Source organism: Anoplolepis gracilipes, chromosome 7 (assembly GCF_047496725.1).
Source record: "Anoplolepis gracilipes chromosome 7, ASM4749672v1, whole genome shotgun sequence".
Classification (NCBI taxonomy): Eukaryota; Metazoa; Arthropoda; class Insecta; order Hymenoptera; family Formicidae; genus Anoplolepis; species Anoplolepis gracilipes.
This window is the reverse complement of record NC_132976.1, coordinates 8,398,513-8,420,770: the sequence shown is the minus strand read 5'-3', so window position 1 is coordinate 8,420,770 and position 22,258 is coordinate 8,398,513. Positions and strand designations below refer to the sequence as shown.

Here is a 22,258-nt window from a genome sequence, read left to right as displayed (position 1 = left end):
TGTTACATGTGCATACATATGCGTTTTATTTTAATATTGTCTGCAAGGTCAGATTAAATTAGATAACTTTGTATAAAACATAGCCATGTATTAATTGTATGAATTTAAATATGAATTGATATAATGTAGTAATTCATTTTTTGTTCGATAAAAAATTTTATATTAAGTTAAAAATTAATTAAATTAAAATTTGTGTAAATATTTATGTAATTTTTTGTAAGATTAAAATTTATATATCTAATTTTATTTAGTTTAAATTAACACTAAATTCTTTAGCTTAAATTCAATATTGTTTTTATCGTTACTTTATAAACAAATTTAATATAAATGGTTTTATTAATATTTTAATAAACATGTTTAAAATACATAAAAAAAGGAACACGTCTTTTAAAATATTTTATAATTAGCTAATTTATATTACTATTAAAGTGATTCATAATTCAAAATATGATAGAAGAAAAAAAGAGTTAATTATGATAATAAATTTTTAATAATAAAATTACTTATAAACGTATGAGAACAATCTTTAAGAATATAGCTTAAATTTACTCATAAATATCTTTAAAATACTTGTGTAACTTATAATTTTTTATCTGAATTATAAATAATTATACATATACCATTTCTCACACATTTCTGTTTCTATTTTTATTCAGCTTATATTGTTTTGGTCATAAGATCAAAAATAAACTTCTAATTAGAGTGACTTTATATATATGTATAGATCATTGATATATATATATATATATATATATATATATATATATATATATATATATATAATATGCATGTATATATATGTGTGTGTGTATATTTGTATATGTGTTCGTATCGAAGTCAATCTAAATAATTGAGGGTTTTACTTTCCAAAATGTAGGCTTACTATATTTATAATACATTGCAATTAATAAAATCTTAATATTTTCTTACAGTTGATTACATATTTATTTTTGCTAATTGTAGAGTTATTAAATTACTAATTATTAATGATTAATTATTAATTTGAAAGGGTTACTCTGTTATCATATTTTTGTTATCTTCATAGTTTACAAATCTACGCATTACATACAGTTGCAATGTATAAGTACTTATTTTCTGTTTTCTTGTAAAACTTTGCAAATGTTAAAAACAATATTAATGTGCTCTTTTCACATATTAACATATCTTGCTTCTTTTTCTATATATAGATGTTGATTATACGTAAAGAAACAGTACAAAAAATTAAGTCATTACTTTTTTAATTTTTAATTTTTATATTATGTAACAAAAATTTAAATATATATACATAAATAAAATTTGTAATAATATTATTAAAATTAATATTATTATAGTAATTAATATATGATAACTACATTAAAAACTAATATTTAAAATTACTTTCTTACAAAATAGTATTTTTTCTGTTTCTTTATGTGCGAATATATATAAATATATATATATATATACAGAACAATAATAAAATAATTATTATAGCCTGATCTTATGAGATCAATAATTTTTTTAAATGTATTGTTTTAAAATAATTGTTTAGAAATTTGATTAATATATTTTAATAAAAAGATGCAAATGATTAAATATAGAACGTTCTCGTTATTTCACTGTTTGTTACTTTTATTGTGAGCACAAATGCAATTGTTTTTTTAATTACTTGGAAAAAAGTATGAATTATATATTAACAATACATATTAATAAATTAAATATTGACTATTTCTTATAAAAAAATTTTTTTAATTTTATGTTGTATATAATGTTAAAAAATACATACAAAAATTATATCTAAATATAAAATATTATAAATATAAAATTGTTTGATATGTATGTGTGCTAAATCTTGTCAAAGTAGTTTTTTAGTACGAAGAATTAAATATTTGTCCACCTAACAATATAAAATACAATAAAAAATTTAATGCAGAAATTAGCAAAAACATATTTGATTTCTTTCATTTAGTTGGATCGAAAACAATTGTATACAATTATAATAATTAGCTTTTCATTAGATAATAAAGACAATATTAAGAAAAGGCAAGAGTTGTCTCATTAGTAAAACTATGCATATAACTTATTATTATAAAACAATTTAAGCTACTACATTACAATTTTAAATGGCGTTAAATAATTATTTGTTAAATGAGATTTTGTGTTTTTTAAATTATTTGTTATTTGATAAAACATTCTTTTTCTCTAAATAATTCTTCAAATCTCTTCTATATGTTTATCAATTATTTTGTATGATTATGTCATATAGTTTAATAATTATAAATTATTAAATAAGACTTCTCTCTCTTTTATACTTTAAATAAGAATAAATAAATAAATAAGATATGTCAGGTACAATTGAGAGACTTAGTAAAAATATAGTAATCTGAAGAAGCGATTTTTTATTATAGATTGATTTCTATGTTATATTTAATTTCCGTGTATGCAACTTAGTCTGCTTTTAGCAGACTTCTCTTTTTCATTTTCTTTTCTTTTTTACTAAGTTTTTTTGCAGAATATTAAATGTATTATGTAATTGCAATCAATATATAATCAACGACTAGATGCTATTAAAGACTGATTGTGACAAGAATTGGAGTGACTAAAAAAAAAACCTGCTGTTGCAGATAAATAAAAGTAAAATAATAATGTTTATTATATTCCTGAAATAATTATATAAAAGTATACATTTTACAAATAATTATAAATATAAAAGTATACAATTTGCGATGATAAAACAATAACTATAGAGAAATTAAAAATTAAAATATTTGTGATATCTTCGAAAATACAGCTAAAATATTTGATAATTTTTCAACATTTTTTAATTATTTGCCTAGCCTCTGATAGGCTTCATTTGGTACTCAAGAAAATTTAGCTAAAGTTGATAGTCTTTAATATTATCTCGTCGGGGTGTATATAAAAAAATAAATTTATAAAATGTACTTTTTTAGTTACGCTGAGGTTTTTGTGAATGATATATCAAACAATTCCTGTATTTTCGACAGTCGGTAAAGTGACATTTCTCATGTACCGTCCGCGCAGATTGAACGCGCGAATATTGTCGGCGCAAAGTCGGAAAATTCAAACGATCTCGTCGGATGTCGAGGGGCGGTCGCGCGGCAATTTTCGCGATTCGGTACGATAATACTGTTATTCGCGTAGTTTGTATAGTTTCGACGTTGTGTATCGTCTTAAATAACCTTTGCGAGACTGTTCTCGGGATGTTCGTCCTCCGATGTTTCCGGTTCTGTGTTTAGTTTGCTGAAATCGCGAGTGTTCGGCCGTTTCTCTAGAAACTTGAAGCTCCTACCTCGCTGACTCTCCAACAGGCTGGACAGCTTAAAGTTTTCCCGTCTATCGGCTTCCCAACGCATCCTCTTCCGCATTGTGAGTAAACATCCTGTACGATCAAAGCATATAAACATATGTATATATTTGCATAAATTTCATATAAGAAAAATATTGCAAGCTATATCCATGATTATAGCTTAGCCATAGAAATGGCGAGAATTGCCGCCAAAATTCATTACTCATGCATGAAATTCAAATTGATATGATTTCTTTTTATAACTGATAACATTATTTTTATTTTCTGTAGTAATATGGTAATATTTTATCGACAATTCTTGATATTTATTTTGGAGTAAAAAGAAGTAACTTATAAATTTAAAAATTCAGTAATAAATAATTAATTACAACTTTTTTTAATCAATTTGATGTGAAAATGAAAAATTTATTATCTAGAGAGAAACCATAATAATATAATAATAATGACTAATATTTCAAAAGTTTATCTACTCTAAAAATATATTCAAAGAAAGCTTCAGTAATTACAATAAAAATACAGAATTAAAATTTATAATTACATAATGATACAAAAAATTATTGAAAACTTAATTTATATATTCTATAAATAAATGATTTATTAATCTATTTATATTGCTTTTTACTCCAAGAAATATTGTCTTATTCTCAGTTTTTAAATATAATACAAGCAATTAATGACACAAAGCTTTGAACAGATACAGATTCAAACATAAAATAAATTTTTAATAAAATTAAAATATATCTGTTTATGATGCATAATACAATAAATATAAATGATTAATACAAAAAAGAAAAAAGGAGGGGTAAAAAATTAAAAGGTGTAATACGATGCAATTCATATATAGCGATATAATACACAGAGTTATAATAAAACAAAATTAATATACATTTCGGACACACATAAATATCTTAAAAATAAATTTTAAATTTACAACATACATGAATACATAAAGACATAAAATGCACAGTGCTTTCTAACTAGGGTACACATAAAACAAAACCTTTTTATAATGAAGTATTTTGGATAAGCAAAAATACAATTCAGGCATATAATAATAATAATGATAACAATCTAATTTTGCTACTTACAAAGTGTTTTTAAATGCTAAAGTTTAATTCTGTTGTTATGAAAATATATGATGCGATTTAATCATAAAAATAAATAAAAATAAAATCTTTAAACATATATAGCTGCAATTATAAACAAACAGAAGCAAGCATTATCACTCCTTTTTTCCTCTTGCATTATATCAAAGATATTATAAGATATTATCTCAAAGATATTCTTTATAATTTATTTTTATTAAATATTCCAATAAGCAACAAGAAAAAAGAAATATATATTTAATATGTATATTATGCATAAAACAAAAATGCTACAATGAAAGAAAAACTCAATCAAACGAATTTTTGTTTTCTATTTGACTAATTTAGACAATTCAACTACTGGTTTATCATAGTATCTTGTTTGTCTACCTCTTTTTTGACATCTTGCTACAATGGCAGCAATCGCAACACATATTGTAATAAAAGAAACGGCTGCTGAGCCAAGACCTAGAATCAATTTCGTCATATTAGTCTTCCCATTATCAGCATCTTTAGTATCAGGATGTACTAAGATTTTAGATCGATGCTGCTTAATAGACTGTGACTTAATATGCTGTAATTCTTCAGCATGCATAGAATCATTTACACCTAGAAAAAAAGATACATTTAAATATGGTAAAAGATTCTACAAAATTTTTTTTATAAAGTATAACATTTAATAATATTGTACCTTGTAGAAATCTGTAAATTTTGTGATTATTTAACTCTACTACGTATATCTCGGAACCGTCGTCTGTCACATAAAGATCATGTGGTTTATTCATGTTTCCCTTGGGTGCAAATATTGATAATATCTTTCCCGAATAAATATCAAGCACAAAACCTCTTACTAGTACTCTTACAGGAAAATATGGATTCATTCCATTGACTAGATATAATTTTTCTTGAGCATAGCTAATGCTATAAATTTCTTTACCGATAGCAGAATGTTTGTATTCTTTATGAAATGTACCATTGCTGGCAAAGAAACATAATACTCTGCCATTCTCTCTGTCAGCGACAAAAATATAGTTCAACTCACTTGCGAGTGCTAAAGCATGTGGGACGAGAAACGCGTTTGGTGGAGGCGACTGTGAGTATATAGACTCTAAAAGAAAATAAAGTTTACTTTAAAATTTAATTAAATATCGTCTATTGCTATCAATGTATCAATTTTATATTTATTATTACCTGTAGCGCCCCAATGTCGTCCCCAATGTAGAATTCGCTCTCCATTCTTATTAAATTTGATTATCCTAGAATTGCAATATCCATCGCTGACAAAAAAGTCACCATTAGTATGTACAGCAACAGCTGTTGGTTTACAAAATCTTGTATCATCATTACCAGGCACAAAAGCCTCTCCCAGAATTATAGATGGCTTTAGTATGCTATTTTCATATAATATACTAGTGTGATCACTAGACACACCTGTCATTGAGTTAAACTGTGCGTTTTTCAATTCTTTTATATGCTTCTCTATATCTTGAGCATTAAACTTGAATACTTGATGCATTGCCACATCAGTAATCCAATAATTTCCAGACTGATCGATAGTCAAACCATGTGGAAGATAAAACATGTTTTTACCAAACTCTAATATTACCCTTCCATTCTTATTCAAAAGAATAATTGTATTTTGTGTTATGGGTCCATTATTTGGATCAAATCTGTTTCCATTGTCAAAAGTATGAGAGTCCCAAACGCGATCCCCTCTGTGAAAAATAGCAATATTGCCATACGGATCCATAGAAACTGCTGACATTTGATTAAGTTTCACCTGTGCAGCCCAATGCATGTCCCATTTTATATCTGGTAAAAATATACAGAAATATCAAATAATATATTTAAGAAATTTCTCTCAATAAATAAATGAATATATACTTTTGTCTAAAGCATCTGCAGTTATTGATTCCTCTTTCTCAAAGTGGTTGTTAGTTTGTAAATCATCTGGCATATCTTTACGTTGCTCATCCAGTCTGTGAGATCCTCCAGCCTCATTGTCAAAATATTCCGAGTATTCATTTGAATTATATTTAACATCAGGTAAATGCTGTAAATAAACAAGCTTTTTTCTTACATATTTATATATAATCTCAACCAAATAATTTTTATTTTCATAAAAAAAAAATTAATAATTTATATGTAGACTCAATATAAATAAGAGTATTATACAACAAATATATATATAAAATTAATCTTAAATATTATTAATTTTTCTCTTTGTCTTGTAAAATATTTATTTAAATAATTACCTGATCATTCAAAATATCCTGCGGTTTTGCTTTGGCATGTATTAAAATAAGAAATACAACTAAAACTGAACAGATGGTATCATATTGAAGGTTTGTCATCATTTCGCAAAACCGTCATTAGATGTTTCGTATTTTTTGGTTTATCTTATCAATATCCTAAATATTAGTGGTCCGTGATAAATACATAAGATTTTATAAGATCACAGAAGTATTCTAGCAAATCACGTCAAATTCTTCGAGAAATCTCCCTAGTCTATATCACTTTGGTATGTTCACATATGACAAACTAGATGTATTCTTCTCGTTAGATTAGTGTCACTCGGAATATTGTGTTATATGATGAATGTTATTGAGTTATTGAGTTTAATTACCCTCGGTCTATTTTTGGAAAACATTCATTATTGCGTCAATGTTTCACCAAAACACACGTTTCCAACAAGTGGCATCATACATGACACGACGCCATAATATTTTGGTACACGTTTTACCGACACATTTTGCATGAATTCTTAACTTCGATCGATGGTAAGGTTGAAAATAGTTACATGTTACGTGCGTGTAAAGGCGCTACATGTATCATTCTGCTATTTTTCATTGACAATATTCGTCGAAAAAAATACTATTTATTTTTCCTTAAAATTATTTCATAATATAAGATCATTACATTTTTTCATAATTTTTTAATTTTTAGCTTTAAATATATCATTTGAGTTATAAATTAAATTTCTCAAAATATAAACTTAATATTATATATAAAATCAAAAAGCAATATTTTTACTTATTCATGAATTTCCTTCATATTTATTATATTATTTCATTATTATTGAGGCTATTATTCAATATATATATCACGTGTTTTCTGAATAGATGATTGATATAATAAATATAATATTCATGTGTTTTTTTTATACGTTATTATAATTCATACATGATATAGATTCATAAATATTGTAATCAACATTAATAATAAAAGCTACAAAAATCTTATATTATTTGAGAAGTTTAGCTATTGAGTTTATTATTTTTACAAAACTGTTATTCATATACAATTCTTCGTATTATTATTTCGAAATGTTTTAACTTACCAAACAACTTTGACAACAAAGACGCGGAGAAATATAACTTTTAGTACTGCAGTTATTTTTGCTTCGCGTATCAAGTTCTTGTATTGCTAGAAGTTCTATTACTGCAGTTGTTTTTCTTGTAATCAAAATTAAATGAATTATGGTAACTTTTTTTTGCACATTTTTCCACACACGAATATATATGTAACCACGTATACAACACGTATTTTCGAGTAAGATTGCTTGCAATTTTTTTTTTTTTTTTTTGATAATTGAAAACTTGAGGTTTAGATTTTTTTTATAACTTGTATTATAAATTTGGCAATATAATTCACTCTTTGCCATAATTTTCTTTCGAAAAGCTTCAGTATTCGAATGATTCGCAATCCAATACAATCTACATCCGCCAGACGATGTCACTGGAATTCGTCGCGAGAATTTGCCGACATGGTTTCGTCTGGGAGGGCTGAGTTTATATCGGAATCAATGCAGTCTCGTTCGTGCATATCTGACATTCCTTGTACAACCTTCTTTACGTGCCTTGTCGTTCAAATATGTTATTTTTTGTCCCTTTTTTATTAGGTTTATTTTCATAATAGGTACGATTAAATTCGTGATTAAACTTTTTGTTCTTAATGTGCCAAGAGAGTTGGAAAAGAAACTTTACTTCTCAAATATGGGATAAAACTTTCAAATCGCCGGGGTATATATCCGTAAACGAGCAAAAGCATTTACAATAATAAGGCCTTGAGTTAATTAGAAAACGTAAGCTTTGCATATTTTTTTGCGATAATAAAGCAATATTACATATTTTTTAAATGAATTTTTTAGCAATTAACTCAAAGTAAAGATAATATCAGTTCAAGCAAAACGACATGGTTGTGTCATTCGATTATCCAATCTCTCATAATGTGCATTGTTGGGACAAATGACGCAACGTTCCAAACAATATGGTTATCATTGGGATGTCCTATTATATTCATTGTACTACTCCTGTCATTTCGCGAAGTACGCAAGATGCGTTAGAGTACTATCAGGGCGACCCAACAATGGCGGTGCTCATCCTTTCGTTAGACCGAGAGAACCGTCGATTCCGCATTCATTGCGCTGTCTGCATCGACGCCAAGTTTTCACCTTAAATTGCAGACGACAGCGAGTTCTTTATTACGGTGAAAGAGAGCGGGATTGTCAGCTGCGAATAAACATATAAAGAGATGTAGGACCTTTGGCGTTTCGTGCTGAAAAACCCACGTTCGATTACGAGCGACATCACGAGCCCTTCCCGTCGTAGAACAACAAAAGGATTTGACAATCGTTTTGTCCTTCCCTTTTTTTCGCTCTACCCTTCCCACTTTTCGCGCCTCCTTCCTGTCCACGATTCATTTATCTTCTTTTGGGGTACTGCAACGTATGAGAAAGACTAAGCTTGTAAATCCATTTAGTACGGTCCTCAAGAAATAAAGAAATTCGACTGTCTCTATTTCTATGCTAAACAGTTAGGTGCGCCATACAAATGTATTCGCAATAACTTTTATACCGTGGCTACGTATGCAGTCTATTCTCTGTTCTTTCTTTTTATATTTTTTATATTATTTTAAGTCTGGTTTAAGCGTGCAGTCTTTTAAAATTGCACAAAAAAATCTTTTCAAAAAGATTTCTATTTTTAAGAAATTATATTTTATTAATGTAGATATTAACTTGTAGAGATGAGTGACAAATAACAGAGTGTATTTAAAAATTTCTTTTTGTCACGTAATTGTAATTACCCTGAAGAAACTTATTAGTGAAAGAACTTATTAGTGAATAAATTTTATTAAATTTTACTTTGTTATCCGCGTTGAATGTTGTTTTATCAATGAAATGTATAAGTAATTTTCTCTTTTACTTATACTTAAATTAAAAAAGATATTTATTATATAATTAGATCTAGTTACACGCGCGCGCGCGCGCGCGTAATAAATGTACAATTTCAAAATGATGTAATTGAAAAATATATATTTTTGCGATTTTGGGATATTCTTTATCCGATATTGTGTTATCAAATACCGTTGTTGTCTTCAAATATATCGGTGTGATATGCGCGGATTTTGTCGGTTGACAAGGAAAATCGACGGCGAAATGCAAACGTGCGCGCGGATGCAATTCGTGGAGATTCTTTAATCTCGCCGCGTGATTCGACGCGTATCTGTGATGGCTATTCGCGCAGATACAACTACCGCGTATCGAGTTCGGTTTCACGCGCTTTAGCGTTTAAATTGCAGAATCGACGCCTGCCTTTGATAATCGTGGGCTAAACGGGAGCGTACCTACCTATGCGCGGGAAATAGCAGATGCAATTCTGGAAGCATAACTGGTATTTATTAATATATGTATATATATATATATGTATATGTATGTGTGTGTGAAAAGATCTAAAGAGACGTGAAATATCTAATTTCCAAACTTTCAATATGAGGGACTTTTGGCTTTCTTTCAAAAAATTTATATGTCTGAAAAACAAAAAAATTTGATAATTAAATGCAAAGGATAGTTTTCCTATATTTTTAGATGCTGTCAGATTTATATTTTCACTATGTCGAAAAAGAAACAAAAAACTTTTTATTTTAGTCGGAATCTATTTGAGTACTTTTATAATATCTTTTCACGTAATTTTTAAAAATTTAATAGAATTCTGTATATAAAAATTTCCGAAAAGAAAAACATAATGCATAATAACCTTTATAAAATTTTTACTGGGGAATTCGCCAGAACCTTTTCGCAATATTTTTGAAACGCGTTTGCATGCTGCTACTTGTGATCTATCATCGCGAAAAGGTGAGAAGAGATTAAAAGAATCGTGAAACGATGTTACACACACACACACATATATATTTATATATATTGGAGATCTCGCTGAAATCTCGGTCAACAAATTTCACTGACGGTCTCCTGTCAAGAAAATAAGCTCGCCAGAGGAGTTCCAGCCATACCGTTAAAAGCACTACCGATCGATAACGCATGCAGCGCGCTCGTAATAATAAATTATCTAGACGCGAAGAGAGAGCGAAATGGTGATCCAACTGATAACGTCAGTAAGTTAGAATATGTTAAGATTGCCAAACGATTCCTATTTGATTCTTTCCGCCAGTCATTCAATATTAAAAATTTTTATACGAAACCAAACTATAAACATACGCAATTTTTTTATCTCATTTATCTCACTTATATGCCAAAGTTTTTTCAGACATTTTATACAGTTTCTTTCTCTCCCTTTCTTTCTTTTAACATTTATATATACAATTTTAAGTTAATATAGTTTATATACCGATTAAAAATCGATTTATATTTTTATTTTTAAATATATTTTTATTTTCGCCACCGAGATATGTAAACACAAAGGAAGAAAACAAATCTGAGAATTATCGCAGATAATCCACTGAATGTATCGTTGCGCGTGTAAGCGTTAACGCGAGTAATAAAAGGTAAGCAGGGATACAAAGAGTAGTGCAAACTCAAGCTAGCGTGATAACCGTGAAGGTCAGAATTTCTCTCCCCATAGAGAGATTAACAAGGCGCGCTCTTGTAGAGGCGAGAAGGGTGGTTATTACGTTATGCTGTGCCGCGAAAATTAATTACAAACTTTGCCGCAAGGGCATGTAAAAGTGGCGAAGCGGAAGACAGAGACAGAGAGAAAAAAAAAAAGATATTATTGCGCACGAGAGAGAAACTCTTTGCATCTGCATATGCGCGCGCATCGGAAACATCGTTGCGTCGTCGGCATTGTGGTGTATTTACGGAACGAAGAGGGTTAAGGGCTTCGCCACAACACTCTTCGCCCCGTTCAGCCCCATTCTGCAAGCTGTAAGCCTGTAAGTTGTATCATTCTCGCGTGCAGCGCTGAGACTTCGATGAATAATTTCGTTGGTGTCTCAACGAGTGTTTCACGGTGCATCGCGCAATTTGCACATTTGCGAGCCAAATAAGAGTCTTCTCAAGTTCTTTTTTCTTCTATCCAAATAAGAATTTTCTCAAGTTGTTTTTTCTATCGTAACTGCTTACAATTTATATTATTAATTTAATCAAGTTCTTACATCGCGCGCGTAATATCAATTATACACACAATTCAGTGAAATAAAAGTGCATTTGCAGGCTAACTTTATTAAAGAGTTTTGCTGTCGATATAGTGATATTATAAAACATAAATTCTTAAGCAAAACCTATTAAGAATTTTGTCGCTTTAATGTAACAATATTGTTTTAACCATTCAATTTGTAGTGAATTGTTTGACAAAATTAACGGATTAGGAATTTCTATCTTGCCACAAATAATCAGAGTTATTTTTCCTCAATTTATTATAAACAATTTTTTCTTTTGTGTCTAATGTTTTAATGCACCATTTTTAAGATAAAAAATTTATTTACATTTTTCTCACTTTCTTTCGCTTCCTTATTATTAATTTATCTTTCATACATTTTGCTGATTTTTTATTTATCAAAAAATATTAATATATTTCTCTTTGATACTTATAGTTTTTGTTAAATAATGTGTCTTGAAATATGAAATCAGCCTTTTTTTTCATATATTCCTTTGCATTGTAATTGCTACAGAGCAAAAATGGCAAATGCGTATAGAAACGGCAAATTCTGACAAGAGATGCATTTTCTTATTAAATAGTTTGACTATTATGTTGTATTCTGCTCAGACTGTGAAACAAATCGAGCACATTTAAGAGATAGATTGCGATTATCCGGCACATTCGCGTTTAACGTCTTATTTAATATCTTATTTAACTCTCCAATGCACTCACGATATTTCAAAAATAATGCTTGACAAATAAAACATGCATCAATAATGAATACGAATTTATTCTTGTATTATAAATTAAAAATGACGTTGTATATTTCTATACACAATTGAATGCGAATTTTTTTAATAAAGGAAAAATAAGATTCACTGAATTGATAAATTTTGATGACTGATATTTAGAAATTTTAAAGTACAAATACCTACATTAAAAAAGATAAGATTAGCTTAACAGAAAATATTTTGAGATGTTTATTTTTCTAGATAAATTTACACGAGAAAAATCTAATTATAAAATATTGATTTTTTTATCATAGAAATTAGAAATATTAATTATAGATTAATGATACAGTCTATCCTCCTTCTGGAAAGATATTTTCCAAAAAAGTTTAAATCTTTCGTAAGATTTTCCACTCCAAGGGAATTTTCGACAAACTCGCACACAAAACAGACGAAATTTCGCCGCGCACGCTTCTAATCAGCCTTGTGATGTTCTCTGTAACTAGATGTTACTAGACGAGATAACATTGAACGCGCCTTACGAATGACACCCACACTGGTCGACTGACGCCCGGAGGAAGATGTAACATTTCGGGATGCACTCCTATTCCCAGCGCGTCTTCTCTTGGCACGTTGTAATAGAGAGTGGCCAGAACCGGATGAAATTGTAGATCGTATTCACTCGTCGTCACCCGGAGACGAACCCATCGCGGCGATCACGTTCCCGCAAACCAACCGACGCGCGAATAATATCACACCGAATAATATATCGGTTTAGTAAAAACAATGCACTACGAAGCGAGTGAGAGCAAGCGCGACAAACGTGAATAATTTCGGAGGACAATCTTTACTCTCCTGAACTAATGACATTGTAACGGAATCTGTTTATGTTTTATTTAAGATTTTAGAATATTAAACTCTAGGGCACAGGTTTTCTTACGACTTTTATAGTTTTTAATTTAATATGTCAAAACTTTAATATGTCAAAATATACTATGAAAAATCTAAAACCATTATAAAGCCAAATAATTTATTTCCAATCCGGAATGGACTGAATATAAAAAATTTTTTATAAAACATTTAATATTTTTCTAAATATTGATAAAATTATTATTTATATTAAATAATAAATATAAATACTAAGATATTTTACGCGAAATATTATTATAAAAATATATTTCTAAGTTGAAAGGTATAAAAGTGCCAAAAAATTTGTAAGAAGAAATTTTTGTTTAAAAATATTTTTTATTTATTACATTTATAAATACATCTAATAATATTTTGTGTGAAAATAACATAAAAATAAAATAACGATGATTTTTTTATAATGCTTAATTTGCGCAGCAATATGCTTCTTGCTTTAAACTGTCATTTTATAAAATTAAATTGCAAGTACATTCTAACATCAGTACATATGTACTTTTTATTTTATGAGTATTTTTATTATATTTATGAATATTTTATTGGATAAGAATTTAATAAAAGCATTTAATAATATTGTCTTGTACTGTGTGATAAGTAAACAGCAACATTGACAGCTGTTTATTATCAAATTCTATTTCTGACATCATCAGATTCTCACTCAGCGATCCCAAAAACTTTTATACATATAAAGTATTTTTCTACATACAATGCCAAATAATTGACTTGTTGTCTTTTGAAGATAATAAATTTCTGTCAACAAAAAAGAATTATCTTTATGAAGATTGATAGACCTGATTATATTAAATATTTAAATGTGTGTACTCTTTATTTCAAAACAATTTTTCATTCTGAATTTCTTTTTCTATTTTAATTCTTATAACGATATGACAAGAATGATTATAAATAATGATGATTATATGATGGTTAAAGATAGCATAAGTCTCTCTTTCTCTTTCTCCATCGAGATTTTTGAAACTTAATTAGTCTACCCAAGATTCTTTTGAGCCAAACTTTTCTCGATATTACAAAGTATGATTCTTTTTTCTTGTACGCATCGTTGCATGATGGATTCTCAAGTGTATCTTACGGCAAAGGATTTCTGTATAGATAATAATAAATCAAGTTCTTTCTCACAAATAAGATCTATTCGAAATTATGCTTTATCGTACAAAAGACGTCCTAGATTTGTCTGTTTGGAGATGCTCTCTCGTATGTCTTGCTTGACTTGTTTCGTTCTTCATCGCAATTTTTACTCATAAACCAACGCTATGTTTATTTTGATCGTTTTTAATGTTAGAAACCATTAGGAATAAGAGTTTGTGAAATATACATATAATTGTAAAAGACAAAGATTGTGTACTTGCTATTATTATAAAATAACAAAATTAAAATAATAATTTTCTTTCAATTATTTATGAACTATTAAATATATATTGATTTGGCTATACGTTATTTTTTTCTAAAACATGGATTTCAGTCTTATTCGATTGTAACAAAAAGATTTTTATAACGGAAATAAAGAAGTGTGAAAATGATAAATACGTAGTATTTAAACATACATATGCTATTATTGTATAATGTAGTCTATGTGTGTATACGTGTATATATATATATATATATATATATATATATGTGTGTGTGTGTGTGTGGCTATGCATGTACATATGTGTGTGTGTAATATATTATAATCGGACATCGATGCTAAAGCCAGTCCGCTCCGGTTCACAGTAAACCCTTCCGCAGGCAAAATTATTCATTAGCCATTTGCATCCTGTGTAGAGATAGACTCAATGGCTTACAATAATCCTGCACGGTTTTTCTCAAAGACTTGAAATATAATCCATTATTATATAAATATTATTTTTCAACCATTATGCAAATATTTAAAAAATGATATGAGTAAAGAAATTTTTATTTTTCTCTTTCTTTTCTTATGTAAGATTATACAAAATATAAAATAATATTAATTAAATAGAAACAAAGTATTTCACCAACATTGATAAAAATTATCTCATTCTTAAAAGATTAGCGCGTACGCATGGACGTTGTACAAGCAGTCTCGCGATCGTCCGGACGCTTCTTACAATACGTTTTCCCGACTGGAAGTAATATTCCGTCAAAATGTGGATTGCAGTCTCATAACTACAGGCCATGAGGCTCCGCGGTCGTATTAGGGCGCCCAGGGGCGAATAACGCGGGGATGCGGGGAGAATGGGTACGGATCGGAGAGGCCCGCGGATAAAGAGGGTGGTTTGCGAACGCGGGGGATGAGGACGGGATGGTAGACGGGGATGGAAAGGAGATCGCAGGAATGGGAATGGCGATGGAGGAACGACGGCGTGTGTGACGTTTGTGTGTACGTTCGTGTATATATCTATACCCACACCGAACGACGATGTCTGCTGCCTTGGCTGGAGCCACGCTGTCGCCACTGTGGCATCGATCCACCACTCGCAACGACTTTTTGTCGTGGCTCGCGCACCGAACGAGATCTTTAACCTGGAAAGCTGCTACTAGCTTATAACTGACTTTCGGTCCAGAGCGGTGAGAAATCATCTCGCTTAGATCATCCGATGGCATCTTGGTAAGCCTCGGCAACAGAGATTCGTTGTCGAATCGTGACAACATATGCTCGAGTTGAGCGAGAAAGGAACAGAGATCTCAGTTAATTGATAAATTTTCAAAATTATTATTTAAATTGCATCGCATTGATAATATTGTACAATATAAAAAATAAAAAAAAAAGATATCGCACCTGAATGTGCAAACAATTTACTTCATTTACGATACTATTGTGTAATGAGATGCACCGATGCTTTTGATGTAATCTGAATAAATAGGTAGTACGAATTTAACAAGAAAATATGCAAATAAAATTTTATTAGTTGCAATGCAAGTTTTGAAATATTTATAAGTTGCAACGATTAACAGTTGAGTAAATTGAATTATTATTTATTATTAAAATATATTATAATCTATACTATATTAACATTATAAATGTAAAACACAGTACAGCTTTTTTAAAATTATATAATATTAATATTAGCCTTGGAATATATTTTCACATAATAAATTTTCATCTCGTACATTTTCGTTAAAGTAGATATATATATATATATATATATATATATATATGTATATATATATATAATTTATTATAAATATTTGTGTGTAATATGTATGTACATACGCGAGAAATATCTCTGCGCATGTAAAGTCAATAAGACAAGAGCGCAATGAATTGGCACGCAACTCGTTTACTTGCTTACGAAAATCAAATTATGCCGGAACATCGCGCTGTTCGTCCAAAACTCGATTTACTAGGTGCCATGATTGGTTCGTGCTTTGACTTCCGCCAATGTACGAGAGAAGCCAGCTCGTACAATATAATGTAACACGATCCCATTTCTCGTAGTTTATAGTCTGGATTAAATGAGCTTTGATACCTAAAAAATGTCTTTTCAAATCGAATTTATATATTGTATTGTGTGATTCTTCCGGTACATTGACGTTTAAGACTTTGGAAAACGAATCTTTTCTTGTGTTTGGAAAAATAAAATATCCTATACAAGTCGCAAATTAAAAGTAACTCGTAACTTTGTACAAAATAATCTCATTTAGATTTATTTTTAAAAACAATTTATTACAACCCGATCATTATAGATGTATAAAAATAATTTCACACACTGTAAACTTTACCAATTTTATTTTGCTATCTGCAGATTGTATAGATATTTATATTACAGACTTATAAAATAATTACAGACTTATAAATAATTTTACAGTATTAGTTATTTATATATTAATGCAAAATGATGCGTTTAAAATACATCTCACAATGCATTATAATACTTGCTAATTTTAACACATAACTACGAAAAATATAGATTGAAAAAAAAGAACGAATATGTATCAAAATACATATATTATTAGTTGTGTTATCATTAGAATTGCAGCGTTTATGCATCGCGAATTGCCACTATAGATTAATTCTCTTTCATCTTTTATTTCGTGCCTTTTGTCTCTTTATGTCGCTCATTGCACTACCGCGAGTAATAAAATTTCTCGTTGAATCTTGAGTGGTACTCCATTTTCGCGCAAGATAATTTGTCACTAGAAACTTTGCTGAGGGAAAGTTGGAAATTAGTCCGAGGCGGCGTAACCTACCGTACTACGCTGAAGTTTCTCAGGGATTTTTGTAAGTTTGTTCCATGCGGTCACTTTGTACCTGAAATAGCTTTAACAAAAATGCGATGTCGGAAGGTATTTAATATACCATGTAATACAGTAACATTCATGAGCCCTTTAAAGTTAAAAGAAAGATTAAGACAGCATTTTGTACAGTAGAGTACAAGATAAGGAAATATTTGAGGCGTTTAAACATATTATTTATTATAAAACTTTTCACCATAAAATTTGGAAAAAGTAGATCTTAGAATTATGTAAATTTGTCGTGAATATTTCATAGAAAGACAATCTTTTTAGATAGATAAGTACAAGGATGCATTGTGTCTTTAGCGAGAAGACTTTTACGAAAGTAAATGATTGCTACTTAAAACAAACAAGACTTAGCAGGCAAATCTTGCTCGGCGTAAGAAAAATGCAAGCGAATTAAGCTGACAACTTTAAGTACCGTGACTATCAGGAGTTGAGATGTACGCTCAGGTACAAGTACACTTGACTTTTCGTGTCCTCTCATTGTGTACTTTACCGTGTTTCTGCGGGTGTTATTCGTCTCGGCCGAAACACGGAATATTCAGGACACCGAACTACTTCTCGCAGCATCGGACATGACCCTCACGAGAGGGTGCAGTGGTGACGTCACGACATTGATCGCTTTAATTAGCGAGTTTCAGTGTCTGCAACCGTCTAAGCGAGTTCTTCACGCTTAAAGGAATCTAATCGAGGCACTTTCGATGGAAAAAAAGAAAGAAAAAGAAGGACGGATGTCCTTTGTTATAAACCGGTTTGCTAACAAAGCGAATTCGAGGACTACGCCTGCGTAGTGCTCTGAATATTGGCTTTTCTTTTATTTATCCGATTTGATTTCGTCAGTGTCGAACGTTTACGTCATTCAGGCAACTCATCGAATCACAGGTTTATTAGCATTTTTCTTGAAACTTAATTAATCTTATTTTTTAATTTATGAACAAACAAAATATAGATAATAATATAATAAGGTCTGTTTAACAGCATCACTTCCGCAAAGGTATCACTAATAATTATACATCAGTGTGTTTCACATGAATTAATATGTTTATATATTGATATAAAACACAGATACTATGTGTGAATAAATTAGTTACAGATTTAATGAATTACTCTCTTTAAGCGAAAAGATCAAAATTAGATATGCGCTGTAAATTGACAATTTGTATTGATGGCGCAAAACGTTAATTTGAAATTCAGAATTATGTTAGACCCCGGGAAGAAATATAATTAATTCACATTGATGCACGTACACGTTTGATCGCGTGTTACGCATAGTACTCTCTCTCCGCTTTATTAGCCGCAAAGCATATTAAATTTAGACTGCAGTACACGCTAGACGCGGAATGCGCTCGTGGAATGTGTTTGGGCGAAATTTTATGAGGAACATATTTGTCTTCTTCTTAAGCTAATATTTGGTAGTTTGAATGTAACTAACTTTTATAAAAACGTAAGACCGTTTATGCTACCTTTCATTTTAAGCAAAACGTTTTGTAAACGTCAGAAATGACCCTAGAACTGTTACTATCCGTGGCCTTTTACGTTTTCACGTTCACGCTATTTTTCTGGTAGAAGATAAAAGCGTGTAAAGTGGAGAGAGACAAAGGTGGTTGCTCTTTCTGTAGAGAAATTGCTTTGAATGCTTTTTGAAAATCTCGGTTAGCGTGTATTTTATTCGTGATATTTTTACGTTGTTATTCAACACAATTGATAAAGCTTGAGTAAAAAATTTCACGTAATGAATTTTATAAAAAAAAAAAAAAATTTTTAATACTCGAACGTTGCAGAAAATATACATTTGATCTGAACGAAACCGTTTTAGTTTTTACTTACGAAAAAAATAATTATCTTTTTTTATTATATATATTCTTTATTGTTCCAGTTACGTTTATATCACAAAAGGAAGATATTGGATTTCCCGATTGTTTAATTATACATTTTCTCAAAGATTCTCAAAGATTCTCTTTTACACATCGTGTCTCGACTAGCATGAGAGTTTCGCGCGAAAGTAAATTCGCCCGTAATTCACGAACAAATTTACCGGTGAAAATTCACTTAGCCGGACAACTTGTTCGTTTATGAGGAATCCGGCGCGTGCTGTCAGCAAGATACGACGGACAATAAAGCTTCTCTTCCTATGTTATCCGACCGTCGCGCGGCCGACGTAAAGGCTTCACCTGCCGCACGTGCGTGCCTTCGTGTTGCACACACCGTTGCACGCGTTGCGCCGTCGTATAATGTCGCCGTTTATGCCGCGCACGTGCGCGGAACAGCTGCATTTTAAAATCACGGATTTCACCGCGCGATTTGTCAGGGAACACACGCGCGACAAGTCACCTTATCTTACGCGACGCCTCGCGTCGACGACGATGACGCGAATCCAAAATTTTTTCGTTCCTCGCCGAATGTTCCGTCTTCTTTCCCTTCCCTCGCCCTTTTCTCCGTTGACAACATAAAATGTATCCTGCAGGAGGACAATCAATTCACATCGATTTTATGAGAAATGTACGACAAAATGCTCAGCGACTGGCGCTGGCGGAGCAATTCGAATTGTACACATTTTGTTAACTTTTGATTTGATTCACACACTTTGAATATATTGAGTTTTCATATGTAATCACGTTTCAGTTGTATTCATATTCATTTATTCTCTAACTTTATTAAACGTACCTCTTTTTCTAGAAATATATTTATATGATTAAGACTCGGTTTCTCCAACGTCCGTTTAACTTTAAGCTCGGTTTAAACTTTATCTTTGTCTTTTTTTAAATTTATCTTAAAAAGACAAAGATATAATTTAAACCGAGCTTAAAGTTGAATGACGTTGGAGAAACTAGCTCTAAATAAAAAAAAATAAAAGAATATATAATTTATACGTAGGATGTAACTTAAAAACATATATAGCATATATAATATTGGATTCTCTGGCCAATTTAAAGACGTTTTCTCCTCAGTAAAAATATCAAGAAAGAAAAATCGTCATTTTTTTGCAAACTTTCAATTTTTTTGTATATCTTTGTAACTAAGCCATAATGAAAAATTTTATTAAAGTAAACTCCACCTGAAATTAACTAAAGAATTTCATTGTGTTAAATCTTTTTTCAGTCTCTAAAGTTTAACTCTCAAAAGTTTTACAAAAAACCCTTTCTTTTCCAATCGCTTATAAGTTGAGAATTATTGATGCCTCAACATTTTTGTTTAAGAAAAATCGTCTCTAAATTAGTCAGAAAATTTATTACTATATGTTATATGTGTTTTTCCAGTTACACTCTATATATATATATATATATATATATATATATATATATATATATATATATATCATATATACATTCGAAATTCCAGTAAGATAATCTTTTATTTAGAGCTGGTTTCTACTTTCTACATATATATTTACATATGACCCTATTCTGTGATATATAATGTGGTATATAAAAAGATCTTTAGAAATATTTTTTAAAATGAAGCTGGATTATTAAAGCTATCATTGAAATTAATTAATAGCCAGAAAAAAAAAACTGTCATTACACACATGCAACTAATAGTCGTTTAAATTATTAGATGTTGTAAAAATATATATTGAAAATATATTGAATTATTTATCATTATATTTAAATATCACCGTAAATATCCCATCCTGATTAATAAACAGGAAATTATGAATTATGTATCACAAGTTTTGCATTCTGTTTTAAATACAGTTCAGAAGGAAATTCTCGTTATAAAGCCACTTCACGATTATCGCTTGAAGTTAAAACTCGCCAGACTCAAGCTACGTTTCTCGAGTGCTTCAAACGTTCTCCTTAAATCGTAAACTTTTATTTGCAAACACAGTGTATGTCAGCGTAAATGCTGAGCGACCCGTGTTTTCTTCCAGATCCACTCGGTGCCGAATACGTGCCTAAATAAGAAAGCTGTATGGAACGCCTGCACACACCTGGTCAAGAGGGCAGAATAAAGGAGGACGAATAGAGGTATTCGTGCACACAGTTGCCTGGAGAATTGCGCTGTCAAATAGAGAGCTCACTGGTTACATGTGCTTATAAGGAAAGTCCTTGCCATGTGCTAATATTCGTATTCAGTTGCTGTGCTTTATGTTGCCATGCGGGGTTTGGAATTTACTTCAGTTGGAGGACATCTTTGAGTACACATATACCGTATTGATATATACACTTCTCTTTAAAGTACAAATTTAATCAAATATCTCAGAAATTTGTAACATATACAATTGTTGTGAATTTTACATATATGTACATATTATTTCAAGAAATTACGGTAACAGCTCGTGCAAATAAAAATATGATATTTCGATTATATTATTCTGATAATAAATATTTTTTGAATTATTTCTCAATATAAAAAATGTTCTGCGCATATTAATTTTGAAAAGTTAATATACTCGATGTATGATGCAATAAAATATATTATACGAGCTGCATTAGTGTTTATCGATAATACGAACGTAAGATTGATTAATTATTCTCATGTCCGGTGCCTTTCGATCTACGATCGAAGTGCTTCGCAATCAAATACTTATAGCGATCCATAAATAAATAAATAGAAGACTTTTACAGAGCGGCCGACGTTTTCTTGTGAGCGTGTGTCATCGGGATTTAACACAGTTGTCTCGCT

The 22,258-nt window shown here is 30.0% G+C and overlaps 1 protein-coding gene across 2 annotated transcripts; it reads right to left on the bottom strand.

Moving 5' to 3' along the window:
- Window positions 1–3,170: 3,170 nt before the first annotated feature.
- LOC140668152 (peptidyl-alpha-hydroxyglycine alpha-amidating lyase 1) lies at window positions 3,171–7,130 on the bottom strand. 2 transcript variants are annotated; one of them, XM_072896854.1, is made up of 6 exons: window positions 6,648–7,130; window positions 6,277–6,460; window positions 5,584–6,204; window positions 5,084–5,500; window positions 4,783–5,001; window positions 3,171–3,379 (listed from the first exon to the last, which is right to left on the bottom strand). In XM_072896854.1, exons 1-6 carry the CDS (start codon window positions 6,747–6,749, stop codon window positions 3,171–3,173), a joined length of 1,752 nt encoding a protein of 583 aa, XP_072752955.1. In that variant the 5' UTR covers window positions 6,750–7,130. The 2 variants fall into 2 exon arrangements, with proteins under 2 accessions (XP_072752955.1, XP_072752956.1); XM_072896855.1 differs by having other exon boundaries at window positions 6,277–6,445.
- Window positions 7,131–22,258: the final 15,128 nt, after the last annotated feature.

Excerpts from the sequence above, each read along its gene's own strand:
- LOC140668152 (XM_072896854.1), bottom strand. The coding sequence starts at position 6,749 with ATGATGACAAACCTTCAATATGATACCATCTGTTCAGTTTTAGTTGTA. Across the intron at positions 6,461-6,647 it reads AGGATATTTTGAATGATCAG|CTTGTTTATTTACAGCATTT; the intron begins GTAATTATTTAA and ends GTAAGAAAAAAG. Across the intron at positions 3,380-4,782 it reads AGCAAGATGTCAAAAAAGAG|GATGTTTACTCACAATGCGG; the intron begins GTAGACAAACAA and ends TTGATCGTACAG.